The sequence below is a fragment of the Globicephala melas genome, chromosome 12 (genome assembly GCF_963455315.2).
Source record: "Globicephala melas chromosome 12, mGloMel1.2, whole genome shotgun sequence".
NCBI lineage: Eukaryota > Metazoa > Chordata > Mammalia > Artiodactyla > Delphinidae > Globicephala > Globicephala melas.
The window spans coordinates 28,461,799-28,482,849 of record NC_083325.1 but is presented as its reverse complement, the minus strand read 5'-3'; the positions used below and the strand labels follow the sequence as shown (position 1 = coordinate 28,482,849).

Genomic DNA, 21,051 nt, shown 5'->3' with positions numbered 1-21,051 from the left:
GCTGAGCCTAAAATACTTTACTATTTGGCCCTTTTAGAAAAAAACTTGCCAACTTTTGCTGATTATTTGGTTCCCTCTTAACAATAATGAAAAAACAGAACATCACATATAATGACTACAATTCAATATTTTTCTCCCTTTATCCATAAAAAGGATTCCTCAACAATATAGAATTATGTTCCCCAACATAATTCTATGAAACGAATAGACATTCCTTTAAAATCATCAGATATTCAAAACAAATCTTGTCTTAAGAATTTAGAAAAGAAAAAAAATTTCCCAAAGAACACGATATACTTTTCCAAGTCTCACAAAAAGTGTATAAACAATTGAAAGTGTATAAATTTAAAACACACACACACATACCCACCCTACAATTTGATTAAAATACTTCCTGTAGCCATCTAAAGTTTCATGCTGCAACAAAGCAAAGAGAAAAAAGTTATTGTTTCTGTTTTGACACATTAAGACAGTTAAAATCAGCTAATTAATTTCTTAAGGCTCAATTCCAAAGACTATAAAGTAAATATAATAATAGTACCTACCTTATAGGATTACAGTGAGGATGAAATGAGATAATACATATCTAGTACTTAGAACAATGCCTGACACATAGCAAGCAACAGATGTTAGTTGCTACTTTCTTAATGCAAGTCACATCCAGTGGTCCCAGAGTGACAGTTTGGGGTGGAGGTGGGGGGAAGCCCAAATGGAAAATAATTAAAAGATACCAGAGAAGAAAAGTGAAAAAGGGAGAAAAGTAAAGGTGGTGATCCTACCATGTTAGAAGGAGGCTGGAGCACCAAACGAGCCTGTTTTCGCCTCTGTTTTCGGTAGTAGTTCTCAAACGTTTCCCGGGCACCCTGTTAAACAAACAAAAGGAAATGGGTTGATACATTTGGACCAATGACTCTAGTATTTTATGGGAAATTCCCAGGTCAGGAATTGAGGCAGCCCCACATTTCTCAAAATCTGCTATTTTAACACTGATAATCTTCGGAAAAATAAAAATAACTTATTGAACCTTACTTACAAATACCAATAGAGATCGATACAAAAAATTCTTAAGAGGAAACTACCAGAACTCAGCCTCCAACACACCAAAGCTGGTTTCTGAATCAATTATCACAAATTCACAAGAAAGACAAACCAACATTCTCATAGGTTATAACAACAGTTTAGAAAATGGTTCTTAAAAAAAAAAACCTCACAGAACATTCCAGAATAAAAACTAGTCTCAAATAAATCATGACCAAAAGGCCAAAGGGAGGCAGGAAAAAGGCAGGAGCTGAGAACATTAAGTCAGTCTTCTCAGACAGAATATAATCTAGCACAGGATTAATACCAAAAAGGAAGAAACAAAGCCCTGAAAAGTCTTAGCACACAGTTTCTACTTTTCATTTAGGGTTTCTGGGCTTAAACTGAAAGGTGCTCTAGAGAACAAAAGCTAACTCATGAGCTCTATAACTAGGGTTGAATAGTGTCCTCTCAAAATTCATGTCCTTCCCAGGACCTCACAACATGAACCTATTTAGAAATAGGGTCATTACAGATGTAATTAGTTAAATTAAGATGCAGTCATACTACAGTAGGGTGACCCTTAATCCAATATAACTGGTGTCTTCATAAGAAGAGGAAAATGCTATATGAAGGCAGAAACACAGGGAGAACACCATATGGTGCCACAAGCAGAGATGGGACTGATGCAGCTGCAAGCCAGGGAACACCAAGGACTGCTGGCCACCACCAGAAGCTACAGAAAGGCAAGGAAAGATTCTACCCAGAATCTGAGAGGGAGGATGGCCTTCTGTCATCCTCATTTTGGATTTCTAGTCTCCAAAACCGTGACAGAACAAATTTCTCTTATTTTAAGCCACCCAGTTTGTGCTACTTGATTATAGCAGCCGTAAGAAACTGATATAAGCTCAAAGCTTTTAAAACATGATGCTTCCCATTATTAAACTCTACTCTCAACCCAAGACTTCTCTAAATAAACAAGAGTAGAAAGGGAAAGACAGCATTACACAGTGGTTAAGAGTACTGATTTTAGAACCAAATGATTTTATTCAAACCATGGCTCTGCCCCTTACTAGCTGTATAACTCATATGACTAGCTATATAGCTTCCCTTTCATTATTTTAACTTCCAGTATTTAACTCTTTACCTTTCACTAATAGATGTGCTATGGTTTACTCATTTGTAGAGATGCCAAACTCACATGGTTGTAATAAGGATTTAGAAGAGTTATAAAGCTTTTAGAATAGTACCTGATAAATAATAACCACTATGCAAGTACTTATTTAAAACATAAATAAGATGAAATCAGTGATGAAACAGAAAGCCCAGCCCATGTGAACATAAACTCCATGAAATACCTGGCTCAGTTTTCTTCACCTTCCCAAAAGTCTGAAGAATTTTACTCAATATGACTTCTTTGTTAGATCCCTAAACCAGGAAAACTGTTTAAGGTACTAAATCATGCAGCCTCAATAGTGTAGCTCAGGCGTGGGCAAATGTTTTCCATAATGGGCAGGACAGTAAATAGGCTTTGGCGAGCCATCCAGTCTCTGATGCTACTACTCAACTCTGCTGCTGTAGTGCAAAAGCAGCCATAGACAACTCATAAATGAGTGTGGCTGTGTTCCAATAAAACCTGATTTGTGAAAACTGAAATTAGAATTTCGTATCATTTTCACCTGTCATGAAACATTACTCCTCTTATGATTTTTTTAATGAATACCAACCATTTAAAAATGTAAAAGTTCACACAGGTCATACAGAAACAGGCAGGAGGCTGGATTTGGCCCATAAGTCACGGTTTGATGACCCCTGGGGTAGCTTAAAAACAAAGGTTTTAAAACACTAAAGTTATTATAACTGTACACATCTGAATTTTTCTGCCTAAAAAATGAAAACAAACATTAAGACAGCTATTTCAAGGCTTTCTTAGTCTATAAGTTAGTGAGGTAGCAAATAATTCTATTTAAGAAATAAAAAGTGGAAACTGCCTCTTGGTTTGTTAAAGCTGTTCCCCACTTGTCACCATTTCACAGCATAGAGGTATTATTAAATGTCAATTACATTCTATACACACTGAATGGCTTTTCATTTTAAGGTTAACAGCCCTAAAGGCCCTTTATTATTTTAGTGTGACGTTACACTTTCAACATGCTTTCTAGCCAAGATACACTTAGCTGAGAATTTAGGGAAAGCCTTCTAATTAGAACACACTATATTAACTTAATTATTTGTTGTAAATGGTAGAAAATAAACAAGATGAAATTCTATATAAAAACCAAATCATGAACCTCTACTTAATTCTAAAGTATATACATTTTGCTTTTTCAATAAAATTAAAACATAAGAAAAAACCAATTTATCTAATAGGTCTGGCTTCCCCATTTACAAAAATGAGGTAGATTTTCCCTAGTGGGTGCTAAATAAATTCACCTCTGATTATTCTATTTCTTTTGCCAATTTTGTCAACTCAATGCTTATTGGAGAAATTTGAGAAATAGAGGTCTGACCAATCCAGTTGAGTAAATGATGAAGTGCCTGTCTATTCACAAATAAGTCAACAGACAGTGAACTATAGAGTTCTGCCACTTCAGCCTCAAGCTCCTTTAATCATTCAAATGAAAAAACAAAACACAAACCAAAAAAGCCACCTCAAAAGCTACTGAAGGTATAAACAAATAGATATAAAACAATCGGCAGGCAAGCAAAAGTTGTTCTGTTTTTCATTTTATGTCATTAGTATGACAGTGCTACAAAGGCTGTATAATAATTAATGAACTAATACAATGTCACAGAAAAATTAGTCACAGTGTATATAAAGTGCTCACCATGTGATAGACACTGAGAATCTCCTCACTGAATTTATAGTCTATGGTGGAAGACTAGAAATTAAACAAGCAATTATATAAAATCCTATTAAAATTATATTAGAATCCTATGTATTGAAGTGGGATGTATGTCTGAGTGTGTGTGTGTATGCGTGTGCGCACGTGCACCTAGGGGGTGGGAGGAATGTTAGAGAAAGATTCTCAGGAAAAAAAATGACATTTATACCCATAATTGAAGAATGACTCAGAAGAATAAGCCAGGTAAACAGAAAGAAAAAAAAAAATGTTCCTTGTAGACACAGAGAAGTTCAAAGAAAAAAAGGTATCACATTTCCCATGAATTGAAAGAAGTTCTTCATGGCTGGAACTTCAGGGTGTAAAGGAGAGGGATGACAAGAGACGAGGCTGGAGGACTTTGCAAATCGTGTTAAGATATTTGGACTTCAACTCTAGGTTTAGACACCTGGAAGTTGTAATATAGTGAGTAGAATAAAGGAAGGAGAAATTAGCTACAAAAAGATCAGTCAGAATCTGATATATATTTAGGAGGCATAAGCCAATTGGATATATGTGGTAAACGACATGAAGGAAAGAAGGCTGATGTGAGGTTTCTAACCTAGTTAACTAGTTTGGTTGGTGGCATCATTTAATGAGAGAGGAATCAGAAGAAAATACAGTTGATTATTACCCATGGTTTCCTAATTTGCAAATTTGCCTACCTGCTAAAATTTATGTGTAGCCTCAAAATCAATACTCGTGGCACTTTCATAGTCATTCAAGGACGTACACAGCGTGGGGAAAATTTTGCGTTGCCCGATGCACATGTTCCTAGCTGAGGCCGAACAAAGCAACACTCTTCTTTCTTATTTCACTTCACACACTATAAACAATTATTCTTTTCATGGTCTATCTAGTGCCACATTTTTCAAATTTTTGTGCTTTTTTAAAATATTTGAGGCATAATTGACATAACATTATATTAGTTTCAGATGTACAACTTAATGATTCAATATTTGTGTATACTGCAAAATGATCACCAAAATAACTCTAGTTAACATCTATCACCATGTAGTTATACATACTTTTTTCTTGTAATGAGAACTTTTAAGATCTGCTTTCTTAGCAAGTTGCAAATATATAATACAGTATTATTAACTATAGTCACCATGCTGTACATTCCATCCCCAGGACTTATTTATTTTATAACAAAGTTTGTACCTTTTGACCACCTTCATCCAATTCCTCCAACCCCTACTCCCTGCCTCTGGCAACCACCAATCTGTTCTCTGTAACTATGGGTCCAGATGGGTTTTGTTCATTTATTTAGATTCCACATATAAGTGAGTTACAACAGAGTGTCCGTCTTTCCCTGTCTGACTTATTTCACTTAGTATAATGACCTCAAGGTCTACTCACGTTGTCACAAATAGAAAGATCTCTTATTTGAAATCTTTATATGACTGAATAATATTCCATTGTGCATATATGTACCACATCTTTATCCATTCACCTACTGATGGATATTTAGGTTGTTTCCGTATCTTGGCTATTGTAGATAATACTGCAACATGGGGATGCATTTATCTTTTCGAGTTAATGTTTTTATTTTCTTTGGATAAATGCCCAGAAGTGGAATTCCTGGTTCATATGGTAGTTCTATTTTTATTTTTTTGAGGAACCTCCACACTGTTTTCCAAAGTGGCTGAAACAATGTACATTCCCACCAACAGTGTAAGAGGGTTCCCTCATCCCACATTCTGGTAGCACGAAAAAGGAGAATCCATGCAGTAGAGGGGTGAACAACCAATCTATTCATCAATTCAGGATTGTATTTTCAATCCAGAAGGCATACCATGGAAAAGGGATAAACTGTCTTTTGACTTTTAAGGTTTGCTCTGTTGATGACAGCAAAACACACATCACTCAACAGGTGGATTTCTCAATCCATTCTATCAGCTCTAAATGTAGAGAAAATTTATTCCAATTTGGACAACGTCGTGAATTATCAGCCTTATTTATCAATGAGTATTGTAAATTTTCAGACTTTAATATATCTAAAGTATATTAGTACTAAGTTAAGAAACACTTAGGTTTGCAGAGAGACCTTCAAGATAGCAGAGGAGTAAGACGTGGAATCACCATCCTCCACACATCTACATGTGGAACAACTCCTAGAGAACACCTACTGAATGCTGGCAGAAGACCTCAGATTTCTGAAAAGGCAAGAAACTCCCCATGTACCTGGGTAGGGCAAAAGAAGGAAGAAAAAACAGAAACAAAAGAATAGGGAAAGAACCTGCACCTCTGGCAGGAGGTTGTGAAGGAGGAAAAGTTTCCATGCACTAGGGAGCCCCTTCACTGGCAGAGATGGGGGCTGACGGGGGGGAAGCATCAGAGCCACAGAGGAGAGCGCAGCAACAGGGGTGCAGAGGGCAGAGTGGAGAGATTCCCGCACAGAAGATCGGTGCCGACCAGCTTCACCAGGCTGAGAGGTTTGCCTGCTCAGCCACCGGGACGGGTGGGGGCTGGGAGCTGAGGCTCAGCTTCAGAGGTCAGATCCCAGGGAGAGGACTGGGGTTGGCTGTGTGAACACAGCCTGAAGGGGGCTAGTGTGCCACAGCTAACTGGGAGGGAGTCTGGGAAAAAGTTGGGACCTGCCTAAGAGGCAAGAGGCCATTGTTTCGGGGTGCATGAGGAGAGGCAAGTCAGAGCACCACCTAAATGAGCTCCAGAGATGGGCATGAGCCATGGCTATCAGAGCAGACACCAGACAGGCAAGAAATGCTAAGGCTGCTCCTGCAGCCATCAAGAATCCTGTGTGCAAGCACAGGTCACTATTCACACCTCCCCTCCCGGGAGCCTGTCCAGCCCGCCACTGCCAGAGTCCCATGATCCAAGGACAACTTCCCTGGGAGAAAACACAGCGTGCCTCAGGCTGGTGCTACGTCACGCCGGGCTCTGCTGTTGCAGGCTCGCACCGCATTCCGTACCCCTCCCTCCCCCTGGCCTGACTGTGCCAGAGCCCCCTCATCAGCTGCTGCATCAACCCCATCTTGTCTGGGCAAAGAACAGGTGACCTACACGCACAGGCAGGCCAAATCCAAAGCTGAACACCAGGAGCTGTGCAAACAAAGAAGAGAAAGGGAAATTTCTCCCAGGAGCCTCAGGAGGAACAGATTAAATCTTCACAATCAACTTGATGTACCCTGCATCTCTGGAATATCATCCCAACATAGAGGCTGCGGACTTCGTGTGATTTTCTCTGTATAGCTTTGCTTTTACCATTTGTCCTAGGGTTCTGTCTGGTGTTTTTGGTTTTTTGTGGTTTTCTAGTATAGTTTTTAGTGTTTGTTATCACTGATGGATTATTTTCTGGTTTGGTTGCACTCTTCTTTCATTCTTTTTTTTATTACTTTAAAATTGTTTATTTTTAATAATTTTCATTTTAATAACTTTATTTTATTTTTTTTATTTTTTTCTTATTTTCTCCCTTTTCTTCTGAGCCATGTGGCTCACAGGGTCTTGGTGCTCCAGCCGGGTGTCAGGCCTGTGTCTCTGAGGTGGAAGAGCCGAGTTCACGACATTGGACTACCAGAGACCTCTCGGCTCCACGTAATATCAAACGGCAAAAACTTTACCAGAGATCTCCATTTCAATGCTAAGACCCAGATCCAACCACCAGCAAGCTACACTGCTGGACACCCTATGCCAAAAAACTAGCAAGACAGGAACACAACCCCACCCATTAGCAGAGAGGCTGCCTAAAATCATAATAAGATAACACATACCCCAAAACACATCACCAGACATGGTCCGGCCCACCAGAAAGACAAATCCAGCCTCATCCACCAAAACACAGGTACCAGTCCCCTCCACCAGGAAGCCTACACACTCCACTGAACCAGCTTTACCCACTGGGGGCAAACACCAAAAACAAGGGGAACTACAAACCTGCAGCCTTCAGAAAAGAGACCCCAAGAGCAGTATGTTAAGCAAAATGAGAAGACACAGGAACACATAGCAAATGAAGGAGCAAGGTAAAAAACCACCAGAACAAACAAATGAAGAGGAAATAGGCAGTCTACCTGAAAAAGAACTGAGAGTAATGATAGTAAAGATGATCCAAAATCTTGGAAACAGAATGGAGAAAATACAAGAAACGTTTAACAAGGAACTAGAAGAACTAAAGAGCAAACAAACAATGATGAAAAACAATAAATGATATTGAAAATTCACTAGAATGAATCAATAGCAGAATAACTGAGGCAGAAGAACACATAGGTGACCTGGACCATAAAACAGTGGAAATAACTATCGCAGAGAAGAAAAAAGAATGAACACCATTCAGAACAGTCTCAGAGACCTCTGGGACAACATGAAATGCACCAACATTCAAATTATAGGGGTCCCAAAAGAAGAAGAGAAAAAGAAAGGGACTGAGAAACTATTTGAAGGGATTATAGTTGAAAACTTCCCTAATATGGGACAGGAAACAGTTAATCAAGTCCAGGAAGTACAGAGAGTCCCATACAGGATACACCCAAGGAGAAACATGCCAAGACACATATTAATCAAACTATCAAAAATTAAATACAAAGAAAAAATATTAAAAGCAGCAAGGGAAAAGCAACAAATGACATCCAAGGGATTCCCCATAAGGTTAACAGCTGATCTTTCAGCAGAAACTCTGCAATCCAGAAGGGACTGGCAGGACGTATTTAAACTGATGAAAGGGAAAAACCTACAACCAAGATTACTCTACCCAGCATGGATCTCATTCAGATTTGATGGGGAAATCAAAAGCTTTACAGACAAGCAAAAGCTAATAGATGTCAGCACCACCAAACCAGCTTTACAACAAATGCTAAAGGAACTTCTCTAGGCAGGAAACACAAGAGAAGGAAAAGGCCTGCAATAACAAACCCCAAACAATTAAGAAAATGGTAATAGGAACATACAAATCAATAATTTCCTTAAATGTAAATGGATGAAATGCTCCAACCAAAAGACATAGACTGGCTGAATGGATACAAAACAAGACCCATATATATGCTGTCCATAACAGGACCACTTCAGACCTAAGGACACACACAGACTTAAAGTGAGGGGACAGAAAAAGATATTCCATGCAAATGGAAATCAAAAGAAAGCTGGAATAGCAATTCTCATATCAGATAAAACAGACTTTAGAATAAAGACTATTAGAAGAGACAAAGAAGGAAACTACATAATGATCAAGGTATCAATCCAAGAAGAAGATATAACAATTGTAAATATTTATTCACCCAACAGAGGAGCACCTCAATACATAACGCTAACAGCCATAAAAGGGGAAATCGACAGTAGCACAATAATAGTAGGGGACTTTAATATCCCACTTTCGCCAATGGACAGATCATCCAAAATGAAAATAAATAAGGAAACACAAACCTTAAATGATACATTAAACAAGATGGACTTGATATTTATAGGACACTCCATCCAAAAGCAACAGAATACACTTTCTTCTCAAGTGTTCATGGAACATTCTCCAGGATAGATCATATCTTGGGTCACAAATCAAGGCTTGGTAAATTTAAGAAAACTGAAATCGTATCACCTATCTTTTCTGACCACAATGCTATGAGACTAGATATCAATTACAGGAAAAAATCTGTAAGAAATACAAACACATGGAGGCTAAACAACACACTACTTAATAACCAAGAGATGACTGAAGAAATCAAAGAGAAAATAAAAAAAATACCTAGAAACAAATGACAATGAAAGCAGGACGAGCCAAAAGCTATGGGATGCAGGAAAAGCAGTTCTAAGAGGGAAGTTAAGAGCTATACAAGCCTACCTTAGGAAACAAGAAACATCTCAAATAAACAACCTAACCTTACAGCTAAAGCAATTAGAGAAAGAACAAAACAACGCCAAAGTTAGCAGAAGGAAAGAAATCTTAAAGATCAGATCAGAAATAAATGAAAAAGAAATGAAGGAAACAATAGCAAAGATCAATAAAACTAAACGCAGGTTCTTTGAGAAGATAAACAAAATTGATAAACCATTAGCCAGACTCATCAAGAAAAAAGGGAGAAGACTCAAATCAATAGAATTAGAAATGAAAAAGGAGAAGTAACAACTGGCACTGCAGAAATACAAAGGATCGTGAGAGATTACTACAAGTAACTACATGCCAATAAAATGGACAACCTGGAAGAAATGAACACATTCTTAGAAAAGCAACACCTTCTGAGAGTGAACCAGGAAGAAACAGAAAATATGAACAGACCAATTACAAGCACTGACATTGAGACTGTGATTAAAAATCTTCCAACAGGGCTTCCCTGGTGGCGCAGCGGTTGAGAGTCCGCCTGCCGATGCAGGGGACATGGGTTCGTGCCCCGGTCCGGGAGGATCCCACATGCCGTGGAGCGGCTGGGCCCGTGAGCCATGGCCGCTGAGCCTGCGCGTCTGGAGCCTGTGCTCCGCAACAGGAGAGGCCACAACAGTGAGAGGCCCGCGTACCACAAAAAAAAAAAAAAAAATCTTCCAACAAACCAAAGCCCAGGAACAGATGGCTTCACAGGTGAATTCTATCAAACATTTAGAGAAGAGCTAACACCTAATCTTCTCAAACTCTTCCAAAATAGAGCAGAGGGAGGAAAACTCCCAAACTCATTCTACAAGGCCACCATCACCCTGATCCCAAAACAAGACAAATATGTCATAAAGAAAGAAAACTACAGGCCATTATCACTGATGAATATAGATGCAAAAATCCTCAACAAAATACTAGCAAACAATCCAACAGCACATTAAAAGGATCATACACCATGACCAAGTGGGCTTTAACCTGGGAATGCAAGGATTCTTCAATATACCCAAATCAATCAATGTGATAAACCATGTTAACAAACTGAAGGATAAAAACCATATGATCATCTCAATAGATTCAGAAAAAGCTTTTGACAAAATTCAACACCCATTTATGATAAAAACTCTCCACAAAGTAGGCATACAGGGAACTTACCTCAACATAATAAAGGCCATATATGACAAACCCACAGCCAACAACGTTCTCAATGGTAAAAAACTGAAACCATTTCAGTTTTTCAGGAACCAGACAAGGCAGTCCAGATTTACTGTGGCCCTGAACCAAGATGGTGGAGTACAAAGGCATGCTCTTACTCCCTCTTGTGAGAACACCAAAATCACAACTAGCTGCTGGACAATCAACAGGAAGACACTGGAACTCACCAAAAAAGATACCCCATATCCAAAGACAAAGGACAAACCACAATGAGACAGGAGGGGTGCAATCACAGTAAAATCAAATCCCATAACTGCTGGGTGGGTGACTCACAGACTGGAGAACACTTATACCACAGAAGTCCACCCACTGGAGTGAAGGTTCTGAGCCCGTCATACTTCCCAACCTGGGGGTCCGGTAATGGGAGGAGAAATTCCTAGAGAATCAGACTTTGAAGGCTAGTGCGATTTGATTGCAGGACTTAGGACTGGGGGAAACAGAGACTCCACTCTTGGAGGGCACACACAAAGCAGTGTGCATATCGGGTCCCAGGGGAAGGAGCAGTGGCCACAGGGGAAACTGAACTAGACCTACCAGCTAGTGTTGGAAGGTCTCCTGCAGAGGCAGGGGTGGCTGTGGCTCACTCTGGGGACAAGGACACTGGCAGCAGAAGTTATGGGAAGTACTCCTTGGTGTGAGCCCTCCCAGAGTGTGTCATTAGGCCCACCAAAGAGCCCAGGTAGGCTCCAGTGTTGGGTTGCCTCAGGCCAAACAACCAACTGGGAGGGAACCCAGCCCCACACATCAGCAGTCAAGCAGATTAAAGTTTTACTGAGCTCTGCCCACCAGAGCAACAGTCAGCTCTACCCACCACCAGTCCCTCCCATCAGGAAACGTGCACAGGCCTCTTAGACAGCCTCATCCACCAGAGGGCAGACATCAGGAGCAAGAAGAACTACAATCCTGCAGCCTGTGGAACAAAAACCACATTCACAGAAAAATAGACAAGATGAAAAGGCAGAGGGCTATGTACCAGATGAAGGAACAAGATAAAACCCCAGAAAAACAACTAAATGAAGTGGAGATAGGCAACCTTCCAGAAAAAGAATTCAGAATAATGATAGTGAAGATGACCCAGGACCTCAGAAAAAGAATGGAGGCAAAGATCGAGAAGATGCAAGAAATCTTTAACAAAGACCTAGAACAATTAAAGAACAAACAAACAGAGATGAACAATACAATAACTGAAATGAAAACTACACTAGAAGGAATAAATAGCTGAATAACTGGTGCAGAAGAACGAATAAGTGACCTGGAAGACAGAATGGTGGAATTCACTGCCATGGAACAGAATAAAGAAAAAAGAATGAAAAGAAATGAAGACAGCCTAAGAGACCTCTGGGACAACATTAAACGCAACAACATTCACATTATAGGGGTCCCAGAAGGAGAAGAGAGCGAGAAAGGACCAGAGAAAATATTTTACGAGATTATAGTCGAAAACTTCCCTAACATGGAAAAGGAAATAGCCACCCAAGTCCAGGAAGCACAGCGAGTCCCATATCGGATAAACCCAAGGAGAAAAATGCCGAGACACACAGTAATCAAATTGGCAAAAATTAAAGACAAAGAAAAATTATTGAAAGCAGCAAGAAAAAAATTACAAATAATATACAAGGGAACTCCCATAAAGTGAACAGCTGATTTCTCAGCAGAAAATCTACAAGCCAGAAGAGAGTGGCATGATATACTTAAAGGGATGAAAGGGAAGAACCTACAACCAAGATTACTCTATCCAGCAAGGATCTCATGCAGATTCGATGGAGAAATCCAAAGCTTTACATACAAGCAAAACCTAAGAGAATTCAGCACCACAAAACCAGCTCTACAACAAATGCTAAAGGAACTTCTCTAAGTGGGAAACAGAAGAGAAGAAAAGGACCTACAAAAACAAACCTAAAACAATTAAGCAAATGGTAATAGGAACATACATATCGATAATTACCTTAAACAAGAATGGATTAAATGCTGCAACCAAAAGACACAGGCTTCCTGAATGGATACAAAAACAAGACCCATATATATGCTGTCTACAAGAGACCCACTTCAGACTGAGGGGATGGAAAAAGATATCCCATGTAAATGGAAATCAAAAGAAAGCTGGAGTAGCAATACTCATATGAGATAAAATAGACTTTAAAATAAAGAATGTTACAAGAGACAAGGAAGGGCACTACATAATGATAAAGGTATCAATCCAAGAAGAAGATATAACAATTATAAATATATATGCACACAACATAGGAGCACCTCAATACATAAGGCAACTGCTAACAGCTCTAAAAGAGGAAATTGACAGTAACACAATAAGAGTAGGGGACATTAACACCTCACTTACACCAATGGACAGAGCATCCAAAATGAAAATAAATAAGGAAACAGAAGCTTTAAATGACACAATAACCAGATAGATTTAATTGATATTTATAGGACATTCCATCCAAAAACAGCAGATTACACTTTCTTCTCAAGTGCGCCCGGAACATTCTCCAGGATAGATCACATCTTGAGTCACAAATCAAACCTCTGTAAACTTAAGAAAACTGAAATCATATCAAGCATCTTTTCTGACCACAACACTATGAGATCAGAAATGAATTACAGGGGAAAAAACGTAAAAAACACAAACACATGGAGGCTAAACAATACGTTACTAAATAACCAAGAGATCACTGAAGAAATCAAGAGGAAATTAAAAAATACCTAGAGACAAATGACAATGAAAACACGACTATCCAAAACCTATGGGATGTAGCAAAAGCAGTTCTAAGAGGGAATTCTATAGCTATACAAGCCTACCTGAAGAAACAAGAAAAATCTCAAATAAACAATCTAACCTTACACCTAAAGGAAATAGAGAATGAAGAATAAAAAAAACCCAAAGTTAGCAGAAGGAAAGAAATGATAAAGATCAGAGCAGAAATAAATGAAATGGAAATGAAGAAAACAATAGCAAAGATCAATAAAACTAAAAGCTGGTTCTTTGAGAAGATAAACAAAATTGATAAACTGTTAGCCAGACGCATCAAGAGAAACAGGGAGAGGACTCAAATCAATAAAATTAGAAATGAAAAAGAAGAAGTTACAGCAGACACCGCAGAAATACAAAGCATCCTAAGAGACTACTACAAGCAACTCTATGCCAATAAAATGGACAAGCTGGAAGAAATGGACAAATTCTTAGAAAGGTATAACTTACCAGACTGAACCAGGAAGAAATAGAAAATATGAACAGACCAATCACAAGTAATGAAATTGAAACTGTGATTAAAAATCTTCCAACAAAAAAAAGTTCAGGATCAGATGGCTTCACAGGTGAATTCTATCAAACATTTAAAGAAGAGCTAAGACCCATCCTTCTCAAACTCTTCCAAAAAACTGCGGAGGAAGGAACACTCCCAAACTCATTCTATGAGGCCACCATCACCCTGATACCAAAACCAGACAAAGATACTACAAAAACAGAAAATTACAGACCAATATCACTGATGAATATAGATGCAAAACTCCTGAACAAAATACTAGCCAACAGAATCCAACAACACATTAAAAGGATCATACACCATGATCAAGTGGGATTTATCCCAGGGTTACAAGGGTTCTTCAACATACGCAGATCAATCAATGTGATACACCACATTAACAAATTAAGGAATAGCAACCATATAATCACCTCAATAGATGCAGAAAAAGCTTTTGATAAAATTCAACACCCGTTTATGATAAAAACTCTCCAGAAAGTGGGCATAGAGGAACGCTACCTCAACATAGTAAAGGCCATATATGACAAACCCACAGCAAGCATCATTCTCAATGGTGAAAAACTGAAAGCATTTCCTCTAAGATCAGGAACAAGACAAGGATATCCACTCTCACTACTATTATTCAGCATAGTTTTGGAAGTCCTAGCCACTGCAATCAGAGAAGAAAAAGAAATAAAAGGAATACAAATTGGAAAAGAAGAAGTAAAGCTGTCACTGTTTGCAGATGACATTGTACTACAGATATAGAATCCTAAAGATGCCAACAGAAAACTACTAGAGCTAATCAATGAATTTGGTAAAGCTGGACGATACAAAAGCAATGCACAGAAATCTCTTGCATTCCTATACACTAATGTTGAAAAATCTGAAAGAGAAATTAAGGAAACACTCCCATTTACCATTGCAACAAAAAGAATAAAACACCTTGGAATAAACCTACCTAGGGAGACAGAAGACCTGTATGCAGAAAACTGTAAGACACTGATGAAAGAAATTAAAGATGATAGCAACAGATGGAGAGATACACCATGTTCTTGTACTGGAAGAATCAATATTGTGAAAATGATGATACTACCCAAGCAATCTACAGATTGAATGCAATTCCTATCAAACTATGAATGGCACTTTTTATGGAACTAGAACAAAAAAATCTTAAAATTTGTATGGGGACACAAAAGACCCCAAATAGCCAAAGCAGTCTTGAGGGGAAAAAACGAAACTAGAGGAATCAGACTCCCTGACTTCAGACTATATTACAAAGCTACCGTAATCGAGACAATATGGTACTGGCACAAAAACAAAACATAGATCAATGGAACAAGTTAGAAAGCCCAGAGATAAACCCACACACCTATGGTCAACTCATCTATGACAAAGGAGGCAAGGATATACAATGGAGAAAACAGTCTCTTCAATAAGTGGTGCTGGGAGAACTGGACAGCTACATATAAAAGAATGTAATTAGAACACTCCCTAACACCATACACAAAAATAAACTCAAAATGGATTCGAGACCTAAATGGAAGACCAGACACTATAAAACTCTTAGAGGAAAACATAGGAAGAACACTCTTTGACATAAATTACAGCAAGATCTTTTTTGATCCACCTCCTAGAGTAATGGAAATAAAAACAAAAATAAACAAATGGGACCTAATGAAATGTAAAAGGTTTTGCACAGCAAAGGAAACCATTAACAAGACAAAAAGATAACACTTAGAATGCGAGAAAATATTTGCAAACGAATCAATGGACAAAGGATTAATCTCCAAAATATATAAACAGCTCATGCAGCTCAATATTACAGAAACAAACAACGCAACCAAAAAATGGGCAGAAGATCTAAATAGACATTTCTCCAAAGAAGACATACAGATGGCCAAGAAGCACATGAAAAGCTGCTCAACATCACTAATTCTTAGAGAAATGCAAATCAAAACTACAATGAGGTATCACCTCTCACTGGTTAGAATGGGCATCATCAGAAAATCTACGAACGACCAATGCAGAGAGGGTGTGGAGAAAAGGGGACCCTCTTGCACTGTTGGTGGGAATGTAAATTGATACAGCCACTATGGATAACAGTATGGAGGTTCCTTAAGAAACTAAAAATAGAATTACCATATGACCAAGCAATCCCACTATTGGGCATATACCCGGAGAAAACCATAATTGAAAAAGACACATGCAACCCAGTGTTCACTGCAGCACTATTTACAATAGCCAGGTCATGGAAACAACCTAAACAACCATCGACAGACGAATGCATAAAGAAGATGTGGTACAGATATACAATGGAATATTACTCAACCATAAAAAGGAACAAAACTGGGTCACTTGTTGAGCCGTGTATGGATCTAGAGACTGTAATACAGAGTGAAGTAAGTCAGAAAGAGAAAAACAAATATCGTATATTAATGCATGTATGTGGAACCTAGAAAAATGGTACAGATGAACCACTTTGCGGGGCAGAAGTTGAGATACAGATGTAGAGAATAATGTATGGACACCAGGAAGGGAAAGCCACAGCAGGGTGGGGATGGTGGTGTGATGAATTGGGCAACTGGGATTGACATATATACACTGATGTGTATAAAATTGATGACTAATAAGAATGTGCTGTATAAAAAAATAAAAGAAACTTCAAAAATTAAAAATAAAAATAAGACAAGGTAGTTCACTCTCACCACTATTATTCAACATAGATTTGGAAGTTTTAGCCACAACAATCAGAGAAGAAAAAGGAATCCAAATCGGAAAAGAAGAATTAAAGCTGTCACTGTTTGCAGATGACATGTTACTACACATAGAGAATCCTAAGGATGCTACTGGAAAACTACTACAGTTAATCAACGATTTTGGTAAAGTAGCAGGATACGAAATAAATGCACAGAAATCTCTTGCATTCTTATACACTAATGATGAAAAATCAGAAAGAGAAATTAAGCAAACACTCCCATTTACCATTGCAACAAAAAGAATAAAATACCTAGGAATAAACTACCTAAGGAGAGAAAAGACCTTTATGCAGAAAATTATAGGACACTAATGAAAGAAATTAAAGATGATAAAAAACAGATGGAGAGATACACCATGTTCTTGGATTGGAAGAATCAACATTGTGAAAATGACTATACTACCTTCCCAAAGGAATCTACAGATTCAATGCAATCCCTATCAAACTACCAATGGCATTTTTTACAGAACTAGAACAAAAAATTTCACAATTTGTACGGAAACACAAAAGACCCCGAATAGCCAAAGCAATCTTGAGAAACAAAAACGGAGCTGGAGGAATCAGGCTCCCTGACTTCAGACTATACTACAAAGCTACAGTAATCAAGACAGTATGGTACTGGCACAAAAACAGAAATATAGGTCAATGGAACAGGATAGAAAGCCCAGAAATAAACCCACACACATATGGTCATCTTATTTTTGATAAAGGAGGCAAGAATATATAGTGGAGAAAAGACAGCTTCTTCAATAAATGGTGCTGAGAAAACTGGACAGGTACATGTAAAAGAATGAAATTAGAACACTTCCTAACACCATACACAAAAATAAACTCAAAATGGATTAAAGACCTAAACATAAGGCCAGACACTATAAAACTCTTAGAGGAAAAAACAGGCAGAACACTCTATGACATAAATCACAGCAAGATCCTTTTTTGCCCACCTCCTAGAGAAATGGGAACAAAAATAAACAAATGGGACCTAATGAAATGTAAAAGCTTTTGCACAGCAAAGGACACCATAAGCAAGATGAAAAGACAACCCTCAGAATGGGAGAAAATATTTGCAAATGAAGCAACTGACAAAGGATTTATCTCCAACATTTACAAGCAGCTCATGCAGCTCAATATCAAAAAAACAACCCAATCTAAAAGTGGGCAGAAGATCTAAATAGACATTTCTCCAAAGAAGATATACAGATTGCCAACAAACACATGAAAGGATCCTCAACATCACTAATCATTAGAGAAATGTAAATCAAAACTACAATGAGGTATCACTTCACACCAGTCAGAATGGCCATCATCAAAAAATCTACAAACAACAAATGCTGGAGAGGGTGTGGAGAAAAGGGAACCCTCTTGCACTGTTGGTGGGAATGTAAATTGATATAGCCACTATGGAGAACATTTTGGAGGTTCCTTAAAAAACTAAAAATAGAACTACCATATAAGCCAGCAATCTCTCTACTGGGCATATACCGTGAGAAAATCATAATTCAAAAAGAGTCATGTACCACAATGTTCACTGCAGCTCTATTTACAATGGCCAGGACATGGAAGCAACCTAAGTGTCCATCAACAGATGAATGGATAAAGAAGATGTGGCACATATGTACAACGGAATATTACTGAGCCATAAAAAGAAATGAAATTGAATTATTTGTAGTGAGGTGGATGGACCTAGAGTCTGTCATACACAGTGAAGTCAGAAAGAGAAAAACAAATACCGTATGCTAACACATATATATGGAATCTAAAAAAAAAAAAAAAAGGTTGTGAAGAACCTAGGGTCAGGACAGGAATAAAGATGCAGATGTAGAGAATGGACTTGAGGACACAGGGAGAGGAAAGGGTAAGCTGGGATGATGTGAGAGAGTGGCATGGACATATATACATTACCAAATGTAAACTGGATAGCTAGTGGGAAGCAGCCACATAGCACGTGATGATCAGCTTGGTGCTTTGTGACCACCTAAAGGGGTGGGATAGGGAGGGTGGGAGGAAGACACAAGGGGGAGGAGATATGGGGATATATGTATATGTATAGCTGATTCAATTTGTTTTAAAGCAGAAACTAACACACCATTTTAAATCAATTATACTCCAATAAAGATGTTTAAAAAAACCCCACAAAAACACAAAAACAAAAAGATACATGCATCCCAATGTTCACAGCAGCATTATTTGCAATTGCCAAGATATGGAAGCAACCTAAATGTCCATCAACAGATGAATGGATAAAGAAGATATGGTAGGGCTTCCCTGGTGGCGCAGTGGTTGAGAGTCTGCCTGCCGATGCAGGGGACACGGGTTTGTGCCCCGGTCCAGGAAGATCCCACATGCCGCGGAGCGGCTGGGCCCGTGAGCCGTGGCCGTTGAGCCTGCGCGTCCGGAGCCTGTGCTCAGCAAACGGGAGAGGTCACAACAGTGAGAGGCCCGCATACCGCAAAAAAAAAAAAAAAAAAAAGAAGATATGGTATATACATACAATATGTATGTATGGTATATACATATATACAATATGTACAATACATACATATTGCTCAGCCATAAGAAAGAATGAAATTCTGCCATTTGAAACAACATGAATGGACCTGGAAAGTATTATGCTTAGTGAAATGAATTAGAAAAGGGAAGATAAGTACTGTATGTTACCACTTATGTGTGAAATCTAAAAAATAAAACGAATGAATATAACAAAACAGAAAAAGACTCACGGATATACAGAATGAACTAGTGGTTACTAGTAGGGAAAGGGAAGGTGGGAGGGGCAAGAGATAAGTGTGGGGATTCAGAAGTACAAACTACTACAGTATATATAAAATAAACAAGCTACGAGGATATATTGTACAGCACAGGGAACATAGCCAATATTTTGTAACAACTTTAAATTGAGCATAAGCTATAAATATTTTTAATCTCTATGTTGTATACCTACAACTAACACAATATTATAAATCAACCTTCTTCGATTTAAAAAAAAGTCATTCATAATCCCCATTACCTGGAGATAACTACTGCTTACTGTTTGGTGTACTCCCTCACAAATGTTTTTCTATTCTAAATAGACAGATATTTTACCTACACACATATGTGCATATACACATATATAAATAGGATCATACTATACATACTCTTTTCACTAACCTTTCCATGCAGAAATCTTTTTTAGAACATCATAATTCAGTATGACCCACTTTTACTGCACAACACTGTTCCAACTCCCTATCTTCACACACATGCTATAAACTGTCATACAAATGCTGGAACAAACATGGGCTTTGAATAAATGTTCAAAAATAAAAATAAAAACACAGTGATGACTTTGAAGTCCCCACTTGTCTGGATATAAACATAAGATAACAAACACAGTATTGCCACTCAATGTGAGCAAATGAGTGAAGCCTTTTGTTTTTGTATATAAAAGTGTTAAAATTCATTGCTAACAAAGCTCAAAGTCAAATTTTAGTTGCTACAGGTCACAAACATGCACCAGTAATCAAGTAAGTCAGGATCATGTGATCCTTGCTCCTCCTGGGGAAAGAGAAGACCAGATGAAAGACCTTTCCTGGATTTCTTTCCTTCTTAAAAGGTAACAATGTACCCTATGTACACAAATATCCTGAACATTTCATACAATTATTGATCCCCATGCCTCCAAACCTTAGTGGAATCTACATGTCTAGCTTCAAAGAAATAAAAAAAAAAACTTACGCTGGGACACTACTACTTCGTATGGGCAACATGTCTACATAACAGGGAAAGAGGAACAGACCTTGTATATTCTTCATTAAACATTTACTATGCCATTATTTGGCTAAACAGCTCATCTAGTGTATCTTTCCTTGTAGAGATTGATATGAGGTCTGCTGGAAAGTAGGCAGAGACCTTCCCATCTATCACAATAACAGAAGGTTAACCCTTGGATTGAGAAACAGCTAAGGACAAGTACACAAAGACAAGAGGGAAATGGAAGGAGGGAAGCACACACTATTGTTCTTCCGGCTTTGCCTACAGGAAGCAATATTTCCATTTGGTCTTAGGCATAGCCTATAATTTCACCACCCTGACTGCAGCTGGAGAACTCCCTTTTAACTGTCCCAGCATCCAAGTGAAGACAGGTTT

General features: G+C 38.3%; 1 protein-coding gene across 8 annotated transcripts in view; it reads right to left on the bottom strand.

Moving 5' to 3' along the window:
- The window catches only part of EXOC6B (exocyst complex component 6B), a 708,873-nt gene that overhangs the window by 360,164 nt on the left and 327,658 nt on the right, over positions 1-21,051 (bottom strand). For all 8 annotated transcript variants that reach the window (XM_030877541.2, XM_060309973.1, XM_060309972.1 and 5 more), the window contains 2 exons: positions 780-863; positions 371-417 (listed from right to left, as the gene is read on the bottom strand). In XM_030877541.2, coding sequence (XP_030733401.1) covers positions 371-417; positions 780-863 — 131 coding nt within the window. The remainder of the gene's footprint in view (positions 1-370; positions 418-779; positions 864-21,051) is intronic.